The sequence below is a fragment of the Myodes glareolus genome, chromosome 11, assembly GCF_982192425.1.
Source record: "Myodes glareolus chromosome 11, mMyoGla1.1, whole genome shotgun sequence".
NCBI lineage: Eukaryota > Metazoa > Chordata > Mammalia > Rodentia > Cricetidae > Myodes > Myodes glareolus.
The window spans coordinates 28,607,606-28,632,358 of NC_142036.1; the positions used below are offsets into that span (position 1 = coordinate 28,607,606).

Genomic DNA, 24,753 nt, shown 5'->3' on the forward strand with positions numbered 1-24,753 from the left:
GTACCTCATGCCCTGTCGATTAAGCAACCAAGGAATTTGGCAATGAGTCTCCAGCAAAACTTCACTCCCTAAGAAAGCATTTTATGTGGCTTTTGTGAAAAATTCCCTTTTCCTGCATCTTAACCATGGAAATGTGGTTATCAGGTCCCTTGGAGGGGCTTCCTCCGCTAGGACAAGTCCCTCAGCACATGGTTGTAGCGTGACTCCAATAGAGGGTGGCTAACGATCCATCACAGTTTGCCCAGGACTTAAGGGACTTCCTAAGGCACAGGATTTTTTCTTTCTCAGTACCCCAGAAGCGAACCCTGGGGCCTTGCACATGCTAGGCAGGTGCTCTTCCTTGGAGTTCTATCCTCAATGTTTGAAATTCAGGAAGCTGGGACAGGCTGGTCATCTTACCCAGACAGAAGTATTGCAAAGACGGGAAAGGACAAAGATTTGTTGAGCACTGACTTTATGACCGGGACTGAGTTAGGTGTGGTCTTTAATGTTATGATAGAAATTCCATGAGACAGATTTGTGTAAAAAATGGGGCCTTACAATAAAGAGAGAGAGAGAAAGAGAGAGAGAGAGAGAGAGAGAGAGCGCAAGTGCAACCAAAATCCTGATCTCTCCTCTAGATGCTATCTGCCTCTATTCAGTCATAATTTCCCAACCTCAAGCGCTTCCAAGCTCTCCCTACTTCATTAGTCCATCCTTAGGAGACTATCATTGCTCTGTCTCCCCCAGAGACAGCCTCCCCCCTGGGGTGCCTGAGGGCTGTGGGATTCTGAAAAGTGTGAAGGGAGAGGGATTTCTTAATTTGTTCTTGCTCCTCTGTCTTGTCCAGGTGGGTGAGATCAAAGCCCATGCAGCCGAATGGAAAGCTAACGTCACCGCCGAGTTCCGGGAGACCAGAAGGCGGCTCAGCGTTGAGATCCATGACAAGCTGCAGCGAGCAGCTACCATCCGCAGTATGGAGCGCCGGAGGCTGGGCTTGGATCAGAGGGCCCACTCTCTGGACATGCTATCCCCAGAGAAGCGTTCTGTCTTTGCAGCCCTGGATACAGGACGTTTCAAGGCTTCATCCCAGGAAAGCATCAACAACCGGCCCAACAACCTGCGCCTTAAGGGGTCAGAACAGCTCAACAAGCATGGGCAAGGCGCTTCTGAGGACAACATCATCAACAAGTTTGGGTCCACCTCCAAACTCACCAAGAGGAAAAACAAAGATCTCAAAAAGACCTTACCAGAGGATGTTCAGAAAATCTATAAGACCTTCCGGAATTACTCTCTGGATGAAGAGAAGAAAGAGGAGGAGACAGAAAAGATGTGTAACTCAGACAACTCCAGCACAGCCATGCTGACGGAGTGTATACAGCAGCAAGCTGAGATGGAGAATGGAATGGTTCCCACGGACACCAAGGACCAGGGGCTGGAGAACAACTCACTACTTCAAGACAGAGAGTAAATGATAAAGACACTGGAGCTGGACTAAGTGTTGTCTTGTTTTTGTTGTTTTGTTTTTTGTTTTTTTTTCTTTTTTAAAAATATTCACACTGAGACACGTGCCTTAAATAGACTTGTTAGTCCAAAATTACATAACATTGAAGAATATATTTCACTGTGCCATACACAACTGAAAGCTTGCTCTGCCAAAAGGAATCAGATAAGAGCTTCATTTCAGATGGTGGCGGCAGGACACGGGGGGGGGGGAGCTTTTGCACACGTAGCAGGTGTCGCCTGTCCCTGGGAGGGGAGCTCCAGTGGCAGGCTTAGCCCGCACACAGTGCCACTCTGACACGGCACATAGGCAAGGGCAGCTATTCCTTCGACTAGCCTCTGAGAGGACAAGCTTGTCTTGTGAACGGAGTCTCCATTCCTGAACCTTCCTTCAGTGGTAGGTTACACACACAGGGGGCAGCTGTTCGCAGGTGGCCTGGTCACTCTGGCTAGGGTTCGAGTGAACATTTTTGGCATGTCCTCAGCTTGAGTTTTGATAGGCCACGGTACAGAACTCCTACTCCAGACGAATGTCCGCGGGACCCAAGGGTACCTGGAATTTGTTGGAAGCTGATCAGAGCACACATTTAATAAAGGTGCAATTGCTTTTCTCATTAAAAAAAAATCACAGACTCATCCCACTGTGGCAGTCTCCTTAGCCAATGGGAGAAGCCCACTGAACTTTGTCCTTCTCATGGGATAGGTAGTTCAGCCAGGCTTGCAAGCATTGGTGAAAGCGCCACCTCAGTCACTGCCTGGTGGGAAGGCAACTCATGCATTTTCTTCAGCGGGTGTGAAGGTGAAAATAGCTGATTTTCGAGCATCCATACTCACTTTTCTATGGGAACACTTTCATTCTAACTTCTTTTGATAGGCGGGAGGAAATACCAAAATTATTGCCTTTTGCATGATGCCAGTGGCTTGCTGCTCTGTCTAGCTGATCCTAATTTTTTTTAAATAAAAGTAAAAATAGACATCTTGTGTTTGTGAGACACATCAAGGAGGACCCTGGCATCTCTACATCTCAGGGCTTTTTGTCCTTTTGGGTGTCTTAGAGTAGACATAGCTATGAGACTCAATCTCTTTCCATACAAGAGGAAAATGAATCTCTCACCCAATCCTTGTCTATTAAGATTGAAATGGTTTAAGTTGTTTGCAGCTTAAGTGCCATTAATACCATCTAAAGATAATACTGAAAGGGAATATTTAAAGAGAGTGCACTTCATGCATTTCACCACGTCTTTATCAATTTCATTTTATGCCTACCTTTCTTTATGCCTTTATTAAGGGGACATAACCCTTCCTTGCCTGTTCATCTCGCACCTGCTACTCACTCAAATGGTAACTCCCGTCATTGTCTCCAGGCAAACAGCGATCAACATACGCTAGCTATGCTTGCTTATCGGGTTACGATGTTCAGAGAAGGAACACTGAAGGGAAGGTCCAGCTGGAGCTTTTGGGAGGATGATTTTCAAAAGATTTTTATCGGGAAGGGGAAATTCATAGTAGGCTTTTCTCTCACATGTGTATGTTTCAGCTTTAACCAGATTTGGTTGGCGTGTTGGTTCAGCTAGCTCATGTTCTGGAACCCCGCGCCTAAGCATTGGATTCTATATGAGGAAGTTGCTGGCTAGGGTTCTCCTAGACTCAGTACCACCTTTGGGGATTTCATGTAATTTTCTGTAGCAAATTCACAGAGCGTATTTAACAAAAGATCACAGCACAAGTGGAGACTTCCAGAAACCATCTATCATTTCTGAGGGGAAACTATACCCATTACCTCCACAACCACTGGTACCATGGGAGACCCATCACCCCTGCCTATCTCTCTGAAATGCTCTGCTTACAGTTGTCCCCTTCTTGGAACACAGAAGCCCACCCCCCTGTCTCCCAGATCCCAAACCTTTAGGATCTTGTTAGAGAGCTGAGAAGTCAAGAATCACTATGGTGAGGTCTTTTCTGTCAAGGGTTTGTCTGGACTAACTCCTCCATTGGAACAGAACACTGGCTCACTGATACAGGGGTGGATGCTTGGCTTCTATTACGACTGGCTCATTGCGCTAAAGAACAGATAGACAAATGGGATTTCTCTTATTCTGACAAGTTTCCCAAAGAAACTGCATGTGGATTTCATTCATTTAGGTTTCCACTGTATGGCACCTTGCTATGCCTTTATGGTTGTATTAAAACTGCAGGCACTGGATCTGTATCCGGTAAAGAAGCTTCTCTGTTGTTTGCACAGTGCCTTTCATGGGATTGGCACTGAACGGTACGTTTTATGGCACTCACTGAGACCTCGCCATATCATGTGGGAAGCATTTACACATCCTTTGTAGAGATGAGGATACAGAGACTCAGGGAGGTGAAGGAGCTTACCCACAGTGCACAGCAAGAAGGCAATGGAGTCTCTTCGCAGTTTTGCTGCGGTGTCCACATCCTGCACCTTTGTGAATGAGAGCGCGCACATGTGTGTGGTTGTGTGTGCTGCAAGTGTGATCATGCACACATCTTACAAGTTTCATGAGCACAGTTGACAGAGAGGAGGAGAAGACAGGCATTTTTATCCCTATGAGGGCATGATGTTTTGGGGGTAAACCTGGTCTTTAAGGTTGCCCTCGAAGATACATGTATGCTCTTGGCTTGGGGATGCCATAGACAGCACCTTTTCTGCACCGCTGGAAATGCCCCTCAAAAGCACTCCTTTGCACTTTACTTGATTTTCATGCAGAAACTCTTCATAGAGCAGGAATTAGACAGCTCAGAGGTCTTAGACACATGATCGACCAAATGGAACAGGTGTGCGAGTTGGTGTGTGCATAGATGTGTTCACGAGAATCAAACCACAGTAATACTGAGAAACAAGCATAACCTTGGAGTGAGAGTGTATAACCCCTTCCCTGAGTGTTGGGTGCAGGTTTTAAATGATGTCACAGAAGACCCTCTATGAAGTTAGTTTATGTGGGCAAAGTGTTTTGAAAACTATGAAGTACTCTCCAAAGGAGAGGCTGAAGAATGAGAGATTTAATTGCTCTTCGTGTGTACATGCTAAGCCTGGAGCTATTGGTTGTTTGGATGTTAGCCCTGTAAAGATGAAGGCAAATAACAAATAGAACATATGTGATAAGACAGCTGCTATGTGTTATATACAAATAGCCCAGGCTCTCTCCCTTCCCATCAGCACCCCCTGCTTATCTTAAGCCCAGAATAAATGTATGGATGTTACATTTGGGAAGGGCACATGTTTGGTGTCTGCAGCGGGAAATTGTGTGCTTTATTTGGCAGCTGGGTACAGAACGGATCCCTCTTCTGGAGGTTTACTGGAAAATGCCCAAAAGACAGTTTCGAGAGGCTATGTTACATACCCAGTTCTAACTCAGTAGTGATGCACTCTGGCAGTCTGTCTGTTTGGGTATAAGGCCGTACAGTGTGTGTGTGTGTGTGGTGTGTGTGGTATGAAAGGGATCACTGGCCTATAATTCAGGTATCTAGGATGACTGTGCTCTGCCACATTTCAGCCTATGCTCATGGGCACACTGCTTCCCTGTACCTCAACTGCACACCAATGGAACTGAGCACAGGTTATGATCAAACCCTTTTCCAGTTGTGTAGTGTGCTGAAAGAACATTTCCCAATCCATGAGTTAAGTTTAATCAGAAAATTATTAAGTTGGATCTCTGAATATTGATTAATGGCCCCACTCCTATCCTTGGCGTTTGTTTGTTTGTTTTTTTGCATGGTCGATGGAGACCAGATGTATTTGAGGGACTGGTGTCCAAATTAGGATCCCATCCCATATAGGCTCTCCCCACTGACCTAGTAGGCACACCTTCACCCAAAAGCTCACAGGATGCAGGAATTTTGGGGGTGGGATGGGTTAGGGGCAGGGCAACGGTATTAAGACTAGTCAAAGAATTGTAAGCCTTTGCTATTCGCATTCAGTTCTACTAAAGGTTCCCTTTGATTGAGTTGTCGATTCATGTCCTTCTCCCTCCCTCCTTCCAGTACACAAAGACACACATGCATGTAGGACATGACTTTTTGGGCTCCATGGGAATAACTTCATGTGGAAAGTTCTAGTTGTATGAAATAGTAAACAACCCCTTCCCTCTTCCGAGGTGTCATTTCCTGGGGAAGTCCAAGCTGCATATTGATTTGTATGCTTTATTTGAGGGAATTGATGACAATGTGTGCCAGGGTTCTGATGGAGGTAGTTGTGGCTCACTGGACTGGGGACGGACGTGAACTACCCAGTGTGCAGAATGGTTTCAGCATCAGAGCGAAGACGGGCATGAAGTACAACAAACTTGCAGAGCCTTTCTGTACGAGAAAATGAGCCCTGCTGCCTTCTGCCGTGTGGTCCCCTGCATTTGCCGACACTCCGTCTCTGGCAGCCTTTCTCACTGTTAGGATTCAGTGTGCAGAGACAGAGGCTGGGGGACATGGGGAGGCTCTCCTGACACAGCATAGGAACTCGTTAATGGAGACCCCAGGAAGACTCGCCATGTCACTTTCATTTAGCATGGCGGGTGCTGCTGAGTCTGCACCTGCTGCGACAGTGGCAAAGCTCTGGTAGAATCCTACATTGTGCCCTATGCAGGAGCCACGCCACATCTCACCACCCTTTCCGAGCTCCGTGTGCTTCTTGGTCCTCTCATGTTTGCTTACACCAGCTTAGTGGTACAGAGAAGGAGAGGTGTTTCTGACCTCCTGGATGGGATTATCATTTTCACAGGTGCCTGAGTTGGGGACCCCCTGATGTTCTTTGTCCTTAAGTGAAAACAGTTTCCTATGCGTTCAAAAGAAGCCCTTTAGAGAAGACTTCCAGTCCATTAACTCAGTAGGCTTGTGCTACAGAGGCTGCTGCACAGTCTTGCCCCTGTGGCTAGTGCTCTGGCTCGAAGGGGGAAGCTGCAGGCATGCCTAGAAGTGATCTGCAAGTCACCATGTATGCGAACCTTTGTTCCTTTTCTGTCCCTGAGCTGCAGGAACCCAGTGATGGCAGATGATAAACCCAAGTGTGGAGATGTTTTACTTATTTTTCTCTTTGTAGGAATTCATGGTGCTTCTTTTTAAAGGCATTTTACAATTAATAATGTGTTGGGGGGGGGGCACTTCAAACTGTTCTTAGGAGGAGAAGTGGAAATCTGCTTGTAACATTTCAATAAGCTGTGCTGCTATTGTCCTTATTTGATGATGTAATATTTTTTTCCAATGATGGAGAACATTGCAACAAAGACCTTCTGGAAGATCCAATCTAATGTCTGTCCTGTTTTCCTTTCTTTTATGGGATGTGTGTGGTTCATAAGGTGAGGTTGGGTTCTGCTCAGGACCCACTGGCTAGGCTCCTTCTGTATGATGAATGAAGTCGCCACTCATTCATTCAGCAGCATTTTGCATGGTCTTTCTGAGTACGGCTGACCAGGGACAGTTCTGGTTTATGTTTTTATTGTCTGCCTGTGCCTGTCACAGTATGAAACACATGCTAGCAGTTCACAAAGATTGTTTGAAAACAGCACACATCGTTCAGTGGATCCCCTTGGCCTTGGAGGTAAAACCCAAGAATAAGGTCTACCAGGTTCTGCTCTAAGCCAAGACTTAAACTTAATCTCTTCTGTCTCCATTTTGAATGGCTTTCGAGCTCATCAAATGGCCTGCTCTTTTGTTCTATGTATTTATACCCGGGGCCCTCCCAGGAGCCACATTTTCTTGTGTTCCATTCCAACTCGAGTTCTTTGGAGCAAAGTAGAAAAGCTATCTCTAAGAAGTCCTTTCTTGACCTTCTCCAACCCTTGAGCAAGTTTCCTGCCTTCAGCCTAGCTTGACCTTCTTCAGCCATGTCGCTTGCTGGACTGGATTTGCACTGATGCTCCCCTTGCACGTTTTAGACGAGAAGCTCTTTGGGCGGGAACTGTGTGGGCCATTCCTGCCCTCTGCACTGAACAAGATACTGAATACAGGACAGACACAAGTGAGCAGGACAGTTTGAATATGATTGCTGCAAGGCTGATGGCTCAAGTCATTTCACCTCCGACTCCTTAATATCATTTTAGTAAACCTCAATCAAATCAAGTTCACTTATAAAGAAATGAGATTTTTCACAACCTCCAAAAACAAAAACATAATTCCAAAATTTTAATCGCAAGTAGCAGTTGAAAACATTAGACTGGTAGGGTGACTTTCCCAAAGAGCAGCTCTCACTTAGATCACTGGATACAGGCAATGCCCATTTCAAAGCCAGTATCACTATAAAAAGAATTGGGAATTATCTGTAGTCCGGGAATAACAGATTATGCTCCCCGGGGATATCTGCTACCCCAGGTCATTCCTGTGCTTGAAGTCCTTGTCCTTCCCAACCTTCCCATCCCTGTTAACCTGGATGCATTGTTAGAATCCACATTAAGAAGCTGCTCCCAGGTAGCGACTCTCAAAATATGCTGAAGGAACCCTTGTATGTCCTTGAGAAGCTTTCAGGGGCTCCATGAGGCCTGAACCATTTCCAGCATACTACAAAGACCATATTTGCCTTTTTCCCCTTCATTTCCCACCCCCATAACCGAGTCTTAACACACAGGCAAGGAATCTGATACCTTCTGAGGAGCATCATTTTTTTTTTTACCCAAAATGACAGCAAATGAGCCTGCATTTTCTTAGAGTATAAATGTACCATGTGCAATAATTCTATTAAAAAGGGCTTCCTGCTTGCCCTCATAGTAATGGATCACAGCTGTGGCCACAGAACTGTTCTTCCAGGCCTTCCCAGCTGCTCCTGAGAGAAATTCAAGGTTGTTTCTTGGCCCCTGTGTAACGAGTTGAGGCATTTTCCAGCTAATAATGTGTTGGTGGGCACTTCGTATTGTTTTTAGGAGAAGTGGGAATTTGCTTTTGCTTGTAACACTTCAATAAACTGCTTATTGAAGCTCTCTAGATGTTTCTCTGGAACTCCCAAAGGACATTAGACAGCCTTCCGATGATCCCGTGGTCACATCAGCCTCCTGTTCTTTCTTTGCCCCATATAGTGACAGTCCCTAGAGGGAGCTCTTCTTCCCTGGTTTTCAAGGACGTTGTCTGGGACATGGGGGAGAGTTAAAAAGATGTAAGCCATAAACCACAGCATTGAGCAAAAGGAACCTGCAGAGCCCCAGCAGAAGAGAGCTCAGACTTGGCTGGATCAGAGGTAGGATGCCTTGAGTGAGGAGTCTGGTGCAAAGCGCGATGGGACAGTCAGATAGAAACTCTTTGGAGAATTTCTGGAATCAGAATACTGGCCACGGTGGCAGAATTGCCCTGGTTACAGTTGTGAACTTGCATCAACCAAGGGAGCCAAAACAGTGCAAAATGTTTGCAACAGAAACACTAGTTTTAAAATACTAGCACACATCTGAGCGTGTCCTGTTTCAGAATCTTTGGAAGTTGGAAAGGCCGACAAGTTCCCACCCTTTCAGTGCCTTTGCCTGAAATGCTTCAAATTTGTTACTTCAATTGTTTTTCTTCTTATATACCAAAAGTCACCCAAAGTTTGCACACTTAGAAACAAAAAGCACATTTTCTCACACAATCAATGGAATAGTCGTGCTTATTACTGAATGAGTTCAGAAGACCAACTCCCATTGTTTGAGGTCATTTTGGATATGTAAGAATCTTCCTTCACTTGTACTGAAATTACAGACATTTCCAGTATAGCCGCTGGTGTCTTTACCAATTGCCTACATCAATAGGCTTTTTGAATTATTTGCCAGTGCTTTAGGCAGGAAATAATAGCAGGACTTTCAAAATCAGTGAACTCACATCATGATGGAGAACTTTGGAGACTGTTGACCTCCAACGTCAGCTGTAACTGGAAGCAGAAACAAAATGGCACATGGTGCCAGCATAACTTCCACCTGTACATTTATTTTCCTTTTCCTTTTTTAGATTATGAGTACATCTTCCCTCCTTCTAAACTCTCTCACATACCCCGCCTTGCTCTCTTCCAAGTTGTGGCTCTTTTTTGGCATTAATTGTTATTACATTTCAGTTTTTTTTTATATAGAGTTATTCGCCTATGCCTTAATATCTTACTCTTCCTTCTTCAAAAGAAATTTAAGGCCATGGAAGGAAGAAAATAATGAGCCACTCTTATTTCCATATGAATCCAGAGCATGTTTCTCTGCTTATTGCCCAAAGTGGGAGGAAGAGAACTAACTAAAAGCAGTGGTAACTGGTTAAAGATGCAGGAGCTATCTGGTCTTTGGACATTTATGAAGCCCTATTCTGTATTAAGCCTTGAGAGGGGGACAGGGCCATCTTAGCCACATAATAACACTTCAAGTTCTCACCTGGTAAAGCTGAGCCACACTGTGCTGTGTGTTCTCGGGAGGGAAGCAGAAAGAAGTAAGATGGGCTATGATTCTGTTCAAAGGAAAACAGAATGAGCATGCCAGTGACTGGAATTAAGAGAGCCCCCTGCTTAGAGTGCACCAAAGCAGGCTCCCCAGAAGAAGAAGCATCCAGAGACAGGGGCAGGACCTGTTAGGGAGCAGGGGAACTTGACTAGTTCCAACACTGTGTAATTAAAAAAATTACATCGTGTGTCTGTGCTGAGAATACTGTGAATGTATTCTCTATCACTACAAGACATTTCCTGTGGTGGCGGTGGTGGCGGTGGCGGCGGCCACCACCAGTGACTTAAAATATATCACAGATGCTAAGCCAAAGTGAAACGCAAACAGGAGATCAGCACTACTGGCCATGGATTCCAACAGGAATTCTAACTCCTTCTGAAAGAAAATGTGATTGACTAACACACAAAACCATTAGTGTTTTTCCTTCTCTCTGCCCCTTCTATCCTCCAGCGAAGCAGATACCATGGTCTGCTTTCATTTCCTCTAGAAAGAAACATGGTGTCTGGAGAATACTGACTCTTTAGGCCAGACATACAGAGGAGTTCCCGTGACTGGGAGAAGAAATGGAACACAGCTCTGGGAGCAGCAGGCTTCTCCTTAGGTTGGAGGACAGGACACAGAATTTGGCCCTACTCTGTGCAGTACCACAAAGCAAGAGGCAGCATGGGGCCATGCTGCTGAGTGGAGAGCTGGGATCCCAGCCCAAGATGACTGCCTATGCACGCACAGTCTCTCCTCGTGGTAAAAAGCTCATTCTGGGAGACACAGTGTGATTTACAGAAAGGGCTTTTCCACTTCTTGCACCCATACACAAATTTTTCCACTTCTTGCACACATGCACAGACTTTTCCATTTTTCTCTTTTCTGCTCTAAATTGTTCTTTTTGACTTGTATCTGTATCAGTGTTTCTGAGGCAGAAACAGGAGAGGGTCGGCATGCTGGACACTATGAATATGAGCATCAACCATTTCAGGAGCTAAAAACCTTTCTTCAAAGAAGGGGCAGGAAAGGTAGTTTCGTGTAACTGGGCACCAAGAACATCCACAATAAACTCTTACTGTCTTACACCTTTCTGCCTTGGTGGGTAGTTGTGGGGATGCAGAGGAGAGTGTCCTTCCCAGAGACTGAGCATCGTTTGTCTCCTCCTGGGAGATGGGGGAGAAACTGGGGATTGCCCTGATGGGAAAGGGGACCCAGTCAGATGCATGACCAAACCAGGCTGTAAAGCCTGACCTCAGGCCCAGCAGGACTGGCTACTCTCTGGGAGCAAGATGCCTACCGGTTTCTACTCCTGTGCAAGCTCCCTCCCCTCGTTCACCTCTGCAGAAACTGGAGAGCCAGTAGGGCCAACTTCCTGTCTATATGTGGGAAGAAGTTAGCTCTTTGGAGGTCACAGTATTTTGGTTGCACAATTTGAATGAGCCTGATAGTATTACACAGCATAAAACCCCCTTCTCCTTGGACTTTCTTTTCTCTTTTTCCCCCCCTCACAGTCTACTTCCTGTATCTACCTACTGATCCTAACTCAAGCGAGAGAAGTAGACACAAATGGGAGGAAAGCAGAAATCGTCTAAAATAATTATGCCTCTTTATTCTCTTGGATGCCTGGATCCTTGAGAGAATTCTAACAGCACAAAAGTAAAATGAGAACATGATATGGGATACAGGCAAAACATCTAAAAAAAAAAGACAATGGAATCCAGGCATACTGGGGGACAAAAGAATTCTCTTAGCTTGGGCAGATAAAAATGAGAAAAAAGGTAGGGGCAGTCCAGAGGAGAGAGGCCCACATGGGGCATTAGATCAGAGGGCACCCAGGTAGGGGCATGGACTCTGAAGAGGGTAAAAGCGAGACTCCTTGGATAGCAAGCTAAAGGGATAAGAATATGGCTGACTTTGCTCTGACCCAGGCACAGAACAGACATGTCAGAAAATGCCCTTAAGCCTAGGGAGGGCCAGGTTCTCAGCAATTAAGAAATTTAGGAACGACGACTTCAGAAACAATCTAAAGCAGAGGTTCTTAAACCATGGATGTTAACACCCCGTGCGCAACCTACCCTTTCACAGGGTTCGCCTAAGACCACCAGAAAACACATGGTCTTAGGAACTGAGACACCGCACTTCTGTCTCCAGCTGGCTCTGCCCACACGCAGATATGCCCACATACGAGTACCTGGTGTGATGACATCATCAGGCCAATCCATCCCATAAACCCTGAACAAATACAGGAGGGTGTGATAGGGTGCTGCCCTAATGTCCTCAGTCAAATGTCACCTGTGTATGGAGCAGCTACCGCGTTGAAGGGAGCAGTGTTGGAGGTAAAACGACCCTGCAGGAATGGTAATTACTTGGCAAATGTAAAAGCATACTATAAAACCAGCTACTACTACAAAAAGATCAAAAACAAACCAAACCAAAACAGACAAACAACCCCGCCCCCAACCTGTAGCGTGGGGATTTAATCTGTATGCTGATTGCTCTTCAGCTGTGGTTGATGTGAATACTGCCCCCTTGTGATAGTAACAGATATGTTAGACACACACACACACACACACACACACACACACACACACACACACACACAAACCCCGGTAAATCATGAGAGATGTTGGTGGACTGTTAATTGATGGAATTCTGCCGTGCATCATCTTTTTTTATTATTAAAGCTATTGCTATCTATTATTTCCATTAGAAAACCACCCCATGACAATGGCTCATGTAGAGGACTGTTAAGAAAATATAGTGAGGGTTTTTTACAGTATGGTTTTACCCCAATAATTACAGTAGAAATCGAGAAACTGTAATGTGTTATTTGTTGTGGCATTCTTTCAGCTGAGTCCATGAAGCTGAACAAACTAAAATGCCATGTTGATAGCAAGCATCTGAGTTTTACTGGCAAGGACAACTGTTTGCGAAGCCGGACTGGACGCTGGCGTCAGGTACCATGGACTAAACGTAGCAGCCATTGCATCTTCATATTTAGGTTCTAAAGGGAGAAGGCTTGCTCTGTGGCAAATCACAGCCAGTTTAGGACCAAAAGGGAATTTTGTTGAAGAGATTAAGGAGTGCCTTCAGAGAAAAGTGGGCTTAGGCGTGTGACCTTTGTTTCTTGCCAGGGCTTCCAGCAACTGTCCTTATGCTGTGTCCCCCTAAGGAGGTGGCCTCGGCAGCATCAGCCCTTCCCAGGGTCTGAGACAAAACAGCCTATCTCATAATACTTGAAAACCCATGGGAAACCTGCTTGACTCTTCCTGGAGCATCTTGAAGATTTGAGGCCAGATAGCAAAAGTGCTTGACTTCAAGTTGTCTCAAGCGGCTCCAAGGCAGCGTAAGGACAGAAGCCGCAAGCAGCACTAAGTTACATGCTAAACCCAAGAAATACGTCATGCTTGGTATATATGCCACACAAACAGATTCCATCTGTCAGAAGTGAGGCGTGCAAGTGTGTTGGCAGCCGCCAAATAGGGAGGCCAGTTCAGAGAAATGTCTGGTGACTATGTCCACGTCACAAAGCAGGTCCTTTGCCTATGTGCCCACCATGGTGGGGGGGGATTCGTGTCTTATATTCTGAAGAAGGCTGGACAGTAACTACCAAGTAGAGTATGTGGAGCTCCGCTAAAGGCTCAATTCTGATGGTGTTGAGGGTTCCCCCCTCAGTTTCTGCATCTTTAAACCTACACTCCTGGGTATTTTCTAACAAGAGAGATCCCCCCAAGATCCCAGAAAAGAGCTAGACAAAAAAGGAGGCGGCCTCCTAAAAGAATTTTTAAAAGATTCAGATAGAATTTTCAGGGTTAGAATCTCCAAGAGATAGTGTGTATGAAATCCCCAAGTATGTGTGAGGTACAAGCATGCACAGATTTAATGATCAATATTAAATGTTTTATCAATGTCAGGCATTTAGATCCTTTTACTCTGGTTATTTTTATTCTCTGTGATAATGTATGTATGATACCAAGGGGGAAATATAAACACACAGCTAATTGCTTGACCATTACAGACATTTGAAAACCTGTGTAGAAGTTCACTTGGCTCTTGTCTGTGAGTCTTTGAAAACTGGAGGCCAGACACGGAGATAGAAAACAAAGATTTTTTTTAAAAAAAAAAACTTTTGTATTAATCTTTCTACAACAAAGGAAGCTGAAGAGTCTTCTAGCAGTTACTAATTTATCAGACCCATTGAGAGGTTCAAGTTCGACCATCCCTCTGGTGAATACAACCAAACCTCACTGACCACTTGCTGAGGGTACGTCCTTGATACAGGAAAAGTTAGTGCCTTGCCCAGCGTTCCACTCATCACTGGTGATGTCAGGACTGGGTAGAAAAAGCTAGCCTGTGCTTAGCTCCATTTCTCACATTCTTCTCGTTGGCATTTTTCTGCTAATTTCCCCACATGCCCCAACATCCAAATCATAGCATAGCTAAGGGAACGAGGCCTCTGCTAGCTCCATAGGTGCCACCCCTTTGTCCTTGGTGGTGGTATCAGAGGAACCAGACTGTCCCTCTATGTCACTTGTATTACTTTTTTTTTTTTTTTTTGGATTGAGCAAGCTGTCAAGCCCTAAATTCAGAAACTGTTTTCTTCATCTGGAAGACAGCACCTGTCTGAGGGGAACTCCAGGTTTGTGATCTTCCTGGATCGCAGGCTAAATCTCACTGACTTTTCAGTGAAGCCAAGTTAAGGCCTTGCCAATGCAATGACCCCCGATGAAACACACCGTGCCCTGCTGGTGCCCTTCAGCTTGGCCCACCTCAGAAGGGCTGTCTGTACTGTCACCATGGTGACCAGGTCACCACGTCCCTGGCTAGTTGCTCACATGTTGGCTAGTGTGTCGACAGAGGGGATCAAGGGGGAAAGGCCTGCTGAAGTCTTGACTTGTCTTCTCTTGTTTCTTGGGTCCTGTCTTTTCAGAAGGAGATAAGGGCAAAGGTCAGCCCCAGGAGCCTTTTATAAGGAGGGTTCAACCACACCCCAGTAAAGAGGGCAGCTTCTTATTCTGGGGTTCTTTCTGTACTGTGACAGAGATAGGGGAGACTCCTCCCCATCGCTGACCTTTCTGGTTCTCCTTTCTTTCATCTTCTGTTCCAGCTCTGTGTCCATGACTTTCCTTCATAGTAAGGGACTGGTCTCAACTCCAGGTTTTTACTGTGTAGGTCTATTTAAAAGATGCCCCGCCATGCCACGGTCAGTTCTCACTGGAAGAGCTCCTTCCAGGGGGTCTTAGCAGAGTCAGGCTGGTATAAGAGAGATTTGGAGAACGGGGATTGCATTTTTATTTAGTAAATCACACTATTGTGATTTGTGCGTGCTTCAGAATTAATTCTCTGGGTGTGAAAGTTTTCAGTTTTTTTTTTTTTTCCTTAAAGGTCCATCTCATGAGCCTTGAGGAACTTGGGAAGGGTCGTAGAACACACAAAACAAGGTTAAGGGCTGGGGACCCCACAGAGTGGGCCCTCCTATTCTACATCCTCTTCTTCCGTAGAAATGACACTGCTGCTCCACCCCTAACCAGACCAGGCAAAGTACCAAGAGGACGGCCTATTTCATAGGATTCCCCCATCACAAGTGAAACCTTTCCCTGCCAGCTATTGGGTAATTATAATCAAAACATCCTGGTTGACGCTTTGTGGTCCTGCCTCCTCGGCAGGGCTATTTGCCCCTTTACTGCCGCCAAGTGCCAGGTCCTTTTCCTCTCGCTGCCTGCTAGGGTACCTCTTTGAGAACCCTGCATCAGTTGCGGCAGGCTACTGCTTCTGCTACCACCTTCATCTTTTGCCCTGTCTTCCATGAATCCTCCATCATTGCTCCTCTTTAACTTCACAGCTCTCAAGAGTTAGCCTTTGTTTTCAGGCAAGTCTGATGGCAGCAAAATTATTCAGCCGTCGTAGACTACAGACGTCATCTCCTCTAGCGCCGGTGTCCTGATGCTCTGTGGGCACAGTCCGTGGGCAGAGGCTCTCCGAAGGACTCTCCCATGCAGTACTCCTCAATGTCTTTGCCAGTCACTCTTCTGGGTGGCGGGCCCGGGCAGCTTCCAGTGTTCACACCGGTGGGTCAGCCCTGGCAGCTGGCAGAGGGTTCTGTGGCTGAAACCAGCCAAGGTCAGGGAGGTGCTTATGGCATGGATCAACAGCACTACCACAAAGCCTGCTTCCGCCCTGCACACCTCCTTGGGTATCCTACCAGGTGCTACAAAGCCTAATACACACAGACATGGAAGTGGCTTCTCCATCATTTGGTCTTTCTAACTGTCACGATCACTTCCGTTGTCGCAGAGTGCACAGGGGAAGGCTCCAAGAGAGGGATCTCCGAGTCTGGCAAGGCGAGTCTGGAGGAGGGCAAATGGCAGTTAGGGTCCTTTGCAGTTTTGACTGAGGAAGGATTAGAAAGGGGTGCAGTGATATGGCCTGATTCCACTCACAGACTCCCTGCAGGGTCTCCAAGCTTAGCACAAAGACTGACAATAAGGAGGCAGAGGACCCTGGGGGTCACTTATTCAAATCTCCTCTGGGCATCCCAAACTGACTCTGTAGTATAGTGTGTAGTAGACCAACTGTTGCTTGTACACTTCTTCCAGGAGTTCCCAGAAAGACATTTTCATAAAAAGTCTGTACTTTTGATACCTCCCAGCTAACCCAAGGCCAACCCTGAGGGTTTATTTATTTATTTATCTTTTTCTTGAGTGTGTGGCATCAGTATTTGCTAGGGTTCCACCAGTGTGAGCTGCTCAGGGGTTAGTGCACCATTAAAGTGGCAAAGGAGAATGAATCGGAATGAATAGGAGAGACAGAAGAAAGGGTGGACAGGGAGGGAAAGGGCACAGAATGTGCATCTGTCACACAAAGTGGTTTCAAACTTAGTTAGCAGTCTTGCAAAGGACAGCCTGGTTTCGAGCGCCGCGAGGGAGAAGGTGACCGGTGTCCATTTACCCAACAAACATTTATTGAGTGTCTACTGTGTGCCAAGTAGTGTTGCAAAGTGTAGACTCAGAGTGGAGACAAGACACTTCTTTTCTACCCGGGGGGGGGGAGCCATGGTATATTAAGGATGAAAACCGTGGAGTTGATCAAAGTCACAGAATGTGGCCATTGTATGAAGAAGAATGCCTAGATTTGGGTGAGGGTGCCATGTGCACAGGAAGAAGGAGCCATGGATGCACTTGTTTTGGGGGTTGGGGATGGGTAACAGTCCTGAGCATAGCATTGCTATGAACTAAAGTACAGAGATGCCCTGAGTTGGGGTGGCCTCAAGAGACAGTGAGCCACACGGTATTACTAGAAAGAAAAAATCAGGATATTCATATGGAAGACGATCAGGCCCTCTGGTCTCCTCCAATGCAGTGTCAACGAACTCTTCTTGATCATGGGGCAGCACTGAAGGTAGATGAGGCCACATCAAGACTTTGTGTAGGAATACAAACTCAGAACCACCTTGAGGAACAGTACAAAGGCGTGTGCACCTCCAGCCCTGTCAGGAGGAAAGCGGTCTGACAAGGTCGAAGGGACCTTATCCATCTGAGATCTTAATTTTCTTGTTTAAAACTCTGTCTCAGAGCCTCTTGAGTCAATTCCACAAGAATCTGAGATGTTTAGTGGTGGATCTGAGATGCAAACTGTAGTCTGCATTTCAGGTCTAGCTGTATATGTGATTGTTAGTTACACCCCACTGGCCCCAGTTTCTCTCTTCCCTGTCTCCCCTCTCTCCTTCTTTCCCTGTTCCTTCCCTTCTACTCCTCTCACTTCCCTGTTTTTTCTTTCCTGTTGTCCTTCTCTTCCTTCAGCCCTGTTTGTCTCCCTCCCTCATACCCCCTTCTCCTCCATATAAATCGAAGGTCCATTCTTCAATGCAAAAAAATACAACCCTGTCTTGTCAGTCTCAACACGTGGGTCCCCGACCTATGCGTCTTCTAGTTTGGGCGCAGGAAAGCTTTCCTGCCTCCTTTCATCCTTTGGGAAGAAACCAACCAAGTTGATCTCTTTGTCAGATCAGTGAGAGCAGAAGAAAAAGGAAAAAAGAATGCAAATATGTCTGAGAATGGGAGTTAGGGCGGCGCTTCCTCTTGGGTTAGAGAGAGACCAGAGAGGAGAAATATTGAGAGATCAGAGCGGTACTGATACTTGGGAGGGAACTAGAGGCTGAATCTCAAGTCTTCTCAACAAACCATCCACTAGCTTTCGTTAGCAAAGGGCCACATCAGCTTAGCCAGCAGTTAGCAGTAAACACCCTCAGCTGGAATAGCAGTTTCCCTTCTCAGAGTCAGCTTCTCACTCTTACCTCTCTCTGGCCTCCAAGTTAGAGGTTTATGTTCTGTTTTGTCAGGTCTACGCAAGGAGCGAGAAAATTTCCCTGCCTTAGAAGGTACCCAAAGGCACATCACGTGGGAGCTGACAAACTTCACGTCCATCAGACACACTTTTCAAGCGTTCTGTTTGTCCGTCCTCAGCGTGAATGCTGAGCCCACTGAAGTTTTCAGGCATTCTACAGTTTGAGGGAGGAGGTATCTTTCAGCTGTCTGCTTGAGACAGAACCTGCTGCTCATTTTAGTTTTCTCTTTCCCTGTCCTTCCCGCCCCCCCCCAACCTTTCCATTTTTTCTTTGTTCTATGTCCATAAGGGGCCTCTTTTGTGCTCTGCCTAGGGGATACCCTAGGATGGGGATGAGTAGTGACCATCAGAGTCAGTGCTGGCTGGGTCAGAGTCGTGTGAGAGCAATGATGGTTTGAGTCCCGAAGCCCCTAAAGCCCTCTCCAATCTGGGGGCAGAGGGAGTTGTTATGGTAACCTGCCTCTGCCAAAGTTCCATTCAGTTAAACTGTCCCTCAGGCTGCTCCTCGCAATCAATCACGCACCCTCTGAGACACAGCATCAGATTGCCTTTGCCTGTGTCTGGCGAGGCCTCACATCTCAAAGCCAATTTTAAATTTCTCCAACTCCCTGTCATTTTTTTTGCTCTGCATGTGGTTTTTATGGGGTTTTCTCCATTTTTTCCTCTATCTTTCTCTGTGGCTTTTCTAAGAATTTAGGGTCAAGGGTATCCCAGAGAGACAGGTAGCTTGTTCTTTAACACACAGGAGTAGAAAGTCGTTAGAGGTTAGAGCAATTCTAGATTTTTCTAGGCATCTCACTGATGGTGAGCAAGGCCTGGAGGGATCCAGGATCATAGTGATCACCCAGTGAATCATCAGGAGTCTTGAGAGAAAAGAGAGGCATGTATGTAAAAACAATGAAGTAGAATGTTAGTTACTATGGCATGGTTTAAAATGTTTTGACCCGTTCTTACACCACAGAGTCCTTTTTTGAATAAATAATAGGAGATAAATTTGGCAATGAATTTTTAGCCATTGGGCTAACATTGTGATTTTATTATTGGCCAGATTAACTTTACTTTTCTTAATGTAACATTTAAAGAAAATACCTGCCTCTTCAGTTTTTGATTCTCTTAAAGGTAACATTGTTGGAGATGTATACACATACACATACGCACAAACACACATTGTATACCCATATTCTTCCTCCGAACCAGCCACTATAGTTCTTGCTAGTCTTTATAACATACTTTAAAAAAGCTAAATAAAAGAATAGATTATTTTGGTTGATAGAGAATCAGAATAAGTTTATAGAATGATCCAAGGAAATAATTGTATGGAGGTTTATTCGTCTTCTAATTCTCCTCCCTTGAGAACCCATCAAGCCTCAGTAAAATGTACCCAAGCTCCCAGAAACAGCGCTAGGTGTTTATGGCACCAGGATTTCAGCATACAAAATTCTGGCGAAGGGAGGGGTGGAGGCAGAACAAAACCAGTCAAAAGCCACCTAGAGATTCCCCATTCATCTCCTTTCTTAAAGTTCAGTAAGATGATTAGAAAAAAGAAGTGAGAGTAAGCCTACCTATATTTATAAAAAGCTACTTGAAAGAGGTAGGTGGATAACTGAACGCTATGGTGCCTAGTAAAGAAAAGAAAACTGGGTATAGAAAAGTATTACCCCAGGCTGTTTTTTATTGTATCTTGTGGCAGTTTTCTCTTCATCTCCATTGTATTCCTAAGATTATCAGATGTCTTAATGTCCCCTCTCCTTACTTCTTTTCAGAATCTCAAATTTATTTCTCTGTTGTCTCAGGAGAACTGAGTTTGGAGAAAGCTGGCTAGATTTTGAATCTTCTTGTTTTTTGATTTTGGTACTTACTAGCTTTGTGACTTGGACAAAATGAGCCTTGATTGGGTATGTCTTCTCTCTTCTGTAAAATGAGAATAACCGCACTACACAAGATGTAAAGTAAAACCAGGCTACTAAAAACGCCAAGTAGCACTTATTAAAAACCACTTCCCTCTCTCAAAAAAGCTGGAAACAGTTTTATTTTTTCTAATGTACAAAACTGTATTCTTCAAAGTGTACCTTCAAAACCACACATTCCTGAGTTTATACAGACTTTTTCCTTTTTCATTTTCAGTCTTTTATTATTTTTCATATATCTTATTTTTTCCTCTGATATTTTTTTATTACTTATAAATAATAGGAATCAAAATTTCCACTTTCTCCCCTCCTCTCACTTCCTTCCCGCTCCCCCACTCACCCTTCCCCCTGTCCATCCTAAGAGAGGGCAGGGTGCCCTGCTCTGTGGGAAGTCCAAGGCCCTCCCCCCTCCATCCAGGCTTATGAAGGTGTGCATCTGAATAGAATAGGATCCCCAAAAGCCAATACAGGCAGTAGAGACAAATCCCAGTGCCATTATTGTTGGCTTCTCAGTCTGTCCCAATTGTCAGCCACATTCAGAGGGTCCAATTTGATTCCATGCTCGTTCAGTTCCAGACCAGCTGGATTTGGTGAGCTCCCATTAGTTCAGGCACACTGTCTCATTGGGTGGACCGACTCCTCGTGGTCCTGACTTCCCTGGTCATCTTCTCCCTCCTTCTGCTCTTCAGCTGGACCTTGGGAGCTCCATTCTCAGTCTTTTAATCTTGAAACCTTTCCTATAAGAAAGTACTCAAACTTAGCAAGTTCCTCATTGAGACTTGGAGTTGTGGGAAAGGAAGAATGAGTCTGAGAAGGAGGTATCAGCATTCTTCAGGAGATGGTTCAAAATAGGTATGGCTACTCTGGGATCACAATTTTATTCATGAAATATGAAAGTGAAGAAGAGCTTTCTCCTTGAGCGTGTAGACTTCAAAGATTTGAATTTTGGGCATGCCCAAGGAAGAAGGGAAACCAGCAAAGGAGACCTAGGTAAAGTTAAGGCAGCAGAGATAGGACAGAAAAACACAGAATGGAGTCAGAAGCTGGACTAGGAAAGATGAGAAATTTAAGAAAGGACTAGCAGAATGCATTCTCCAAAGGCAAACATTCCAAGGTATTTGTTAAGCTTGCTTTTGATACATAAGAAGCAATCTGTGTGCTCTGTCGGAATATTATCCGTGAAGAAGTGATACCTTTGGATGGGATGAGTGGAAGACAGCCATGAAGAGAGGAGGAGAGCTGATGTCTCTGGCAAGTTTGGCCAGGGAGCTGGAGGACTTGCTAGAGAAGACAGAAGATCAAGGGGCCCCACTCCCATCCTTCCCCATAAGTTTGGTAGGCACCTGGGCACATTTTCAAGCCACACAAAGATAGGTTGATGTGTGGAGTTGAGGATGCAGGGACAGAGCAAAAGCACTAGGGATTTGTCAGGGTCTTTGGAGGAGATGGAGAGGAAGGGAGAGCAAAGTATTGCTCACCTGTTGCTTTCAATACCAGAACAGGCAGTGTACTTGGAAAGAGATGGGGTAAGGATGGATACAAATTTAGAGCAATTCATAGACATAGAGGATCTAGTCTGGTCCTTTTGAGGGCTTCCCTTTTCTCTAAAGCTGAGGCCAACTTCCGGAGGACAAGGCTCAGGGATGGGATGATGATTTGGTAGCCACGAGGAGGGTTTGGGACAGCTGTGGTGTGGGATGTGGGAGGAGGTTGCTATGGAATCCTATGACTCTAGGAGGCAGGAGACCCCTGGTATAGTGGCTTTCTCAAGCAGTGCTCAGCAGCACAGGGGCAGCAGATGAATAGGAGGGGGAGAATGTTTGGACCGAGCCAAGGTTGGTAATAGGCCAGATGGGACTGGAAGAGAGGGGCTTGCTGCATGGATAGTGTAAGGAAGAATAGAAATGGGATTCACTCACCACGAATCCATCCATAACAGGAAGGGAAGAAGCAGAGACAGGAAACTGGTGGGCAGCAAAGGCTGGGGAGGTTAGGATGAATGAAGCTGATGCAACAGATGGTGGCCAAATGAGGTCTTGGGATTTTAACATTTCAAAGATGGTACTGTTTTAGGGAGGGATCGGACTATTGGAGTGACTAATCCAGTCAGTTTTTATTGAACCTGCTAACTGTTCAACTAACCGTAATTGCACGTCCCTGCATCTCAACGCTGTAACAAATTCACATTATCAAGGCTTGTTATCAGGAGGATTGAAAAATGGATCCAAAATTGTTTTTTCCCTCCCATTATTTAAGGATCCTTGTCATATATCCCTTTGTCCTCTCTTTATTTTCAAGTTTTTCAAAGAGGTCATCCATACAGTTAGAGGGAGCTACAGACCTTCAGTAAATAAGAAGGCAACGTTTCCCTCAAATTTTGTAAATGGCTGCCTAGCTGGGCAGGCTCATTTTTTTAATTTGTTTTATTTTTTGCTAGTGGCTTTGATGATTTGGAGCCAGAAAAATCGTTCTTTTAGAAAGAACAATCTTCCACACAGGTACCAGAAGTAGGTTTCTAAGCTATCACAGAGGTGTGCTTGGTCCTTTATTGAGCTCCTTATTCTGCCCCTGAATTGAAATACATACTGGATTCTAAGGTTCTGTGCCTCTTTCAGGGAATCTGCTATTTTCTGTAAACAGTGAAGAAAGAGGAACACATATTCTGTTAAAATTTCTTCTTCTGGCCTTTGTTTATTTCTGTGAACCCTACAATGAGGGAAGGGAAAGGAATTAAGAAGCACTCTGGCTGGGCCAAGCTGAACCCACAGGTTTAGACTATATAGGGCCTCTGAAATCCTTCCATAAAGGACTCTTCTTTTCTGGTCCGGAGGAGTTGTCCTTCAAATAGGGGGCTGGATTTAGATAAACCCCTTTGAACTTCACTGTATAGATCTGAGAACCTCTCCATGTCATGGCATGCAGACACTGGCATGTGCTTATCCATTTCATGGACACAAACAAGAGAGGTTATGTGCATCTTTGATAGAGTCAGGAAAAACTCCTTGCAAATACTTCATTTAGGAAGGATGTAAACTTTCCTCACAGGTCTCTTCCTCTCTGTACTCGTACGGCCGTGGAAATCTGAAAGGAGACTTTTACTACTGCAAATGATTTAATTCATCTGCCCCACAGCTCACCCGTTTATATAGATGCCTCTTAGGGTGGAAGGCAGCACCAGCCTCGTTCGTTCATGGTTGCCTAATGCCTTTTGTAGCTAGAGGCAGAGGTAAAAAGATCCCACATTATCTGAGGAAACATCTTTCGACTCTCCCTCAAAGTCTTGGACTAGGAAATACCTGTTTCAGCTTTATTTGCTTCTTGGGGAGGGGGATGGTTTTCTTTAAGTTGCCCTACAGAACATGCTTTGCCCACTTCTTGACTGTGCTTTCGAGCATCTGGAGATACTTTTTCTCCCTGCGTCACCTCCTGACTCTCATACTTGACTCTTTTCCTCTCTCTTTTCATCAAGTGTTCAGGACACAAGACAGCACGGTTTGCTTTCACGGCATTTACTGGTTTGGGGTAAGCTCTTCCTCAACAGGTAACGTTTTCCTCACCTTGGGTTGCCATCAGGCACAAGCGGTTTTAATGAAGTACCTCAACCAATGGGATGGCAAGGCTGCAAAGGACAAGGTTCTCGGTACCTAAAGTTGGATTCTTGACCTGGTAGTATCATTTGGGAATACATTAGAAGCCCTCAATCTTAGGGCTCAGTCCAGGACCAGAGGGTTTCTTTTTCACAGGCTCCCCAGGTGCATCTCATGAATATTAACGTGTGAAAAACATGAGTCAGACAGCATGCTAAGAGCATATGGGGAGAAGATAACAGGGAGTTATCACAGAGGCTTTGTGTTCTTTTAAAAATATATATATAATTCAGACGGGGGACAGTCACCATCATTGAGAGAGGACACAAAAAGCCTAGAGGTAGAGGCATCGTGAGGCTATGTTCCAGCCGTCTTCGCGTGCTGCACGCCTATCATCCTATCATCAGCCACTTAGAAGCTTAACATGTGATTGACAACCCCAGTTTCCACCCTAAGACTTGCCATGCCAATCATAGCGCTATACAGTTCATGACGTCGGAGACCCAGTCTTATGAGGGACAATTCCCTTAATTTGCCGTCCAAACGGTCAGCTCTGAAATCATATACATACAAGCAACACTGAGTGGACTTGGTATGTTGTACTTACATATTCATTCATCCATTATATATGTAGTAATAATTAAAAAGGGTGCCATGAAATTGAATCGGAACAACAGGGTATTGGATGGGGGAGGTTGAGGACAGAAGGGGAGAAATGACGCAATGACATAAAATTAAAAATAAAAATGTGACCCCATGGATGGTAATTCCTAGTAGGTTTTCAGTGAGAAGTGGGAAGTTGTTCTAGAAGCTTTTCAACTGTTGAACATTAACAGTGTGTGTTTTGTAGCCCTCTGGCGGCAAGTGGGACCTTAACCTGTGGTTTCTGCTGAGGTCTTGGGTTGATGACTCAGGTTGGAAAGAGGACAGCTGATGGCTCCCCTCTTTCCCAGGATGCCTTTGCCATTGCATTCCACTGGAGTGGCTTGGGCTGCATTGTTCACTGCTACTGCCACTGATTTGGGACATGAGAAAATGTGATCTATTTTTCACATGAAACCCACATCACTC

At 45.3% G+C, this 24,753-nt stretch overlaps 1 protein-coding gene across 2 annotated transcripts in view; it reads left to right on the forward strand.

Moving 5' to 3' along the window:
* Positions 1 to 6,735, forward strand: part of Kcnk10 (potassium two pore domain channel subfamily K member 10) — a 138,503-nt gene extending 131,768 nt beyond the window's left edge. For both annotated transcript variants that reach the window (XM_085697802.2, XM_048449376.3), the window contains exon 7: positions 830 to 6,735. In XM_085697802.2, coding sequence (XP_085553928.1) covers positions 830 to 1,450 — 621 coding nt within the window. In that variant the 3' untranslated portion in view covers positions 1,451 to 6,735. The remainder of the gene's footprint in view (positions 1 to 829) is intronic.
* Positions 6,736 to 24,753: the final 18,018 nt, after the last annotated feature.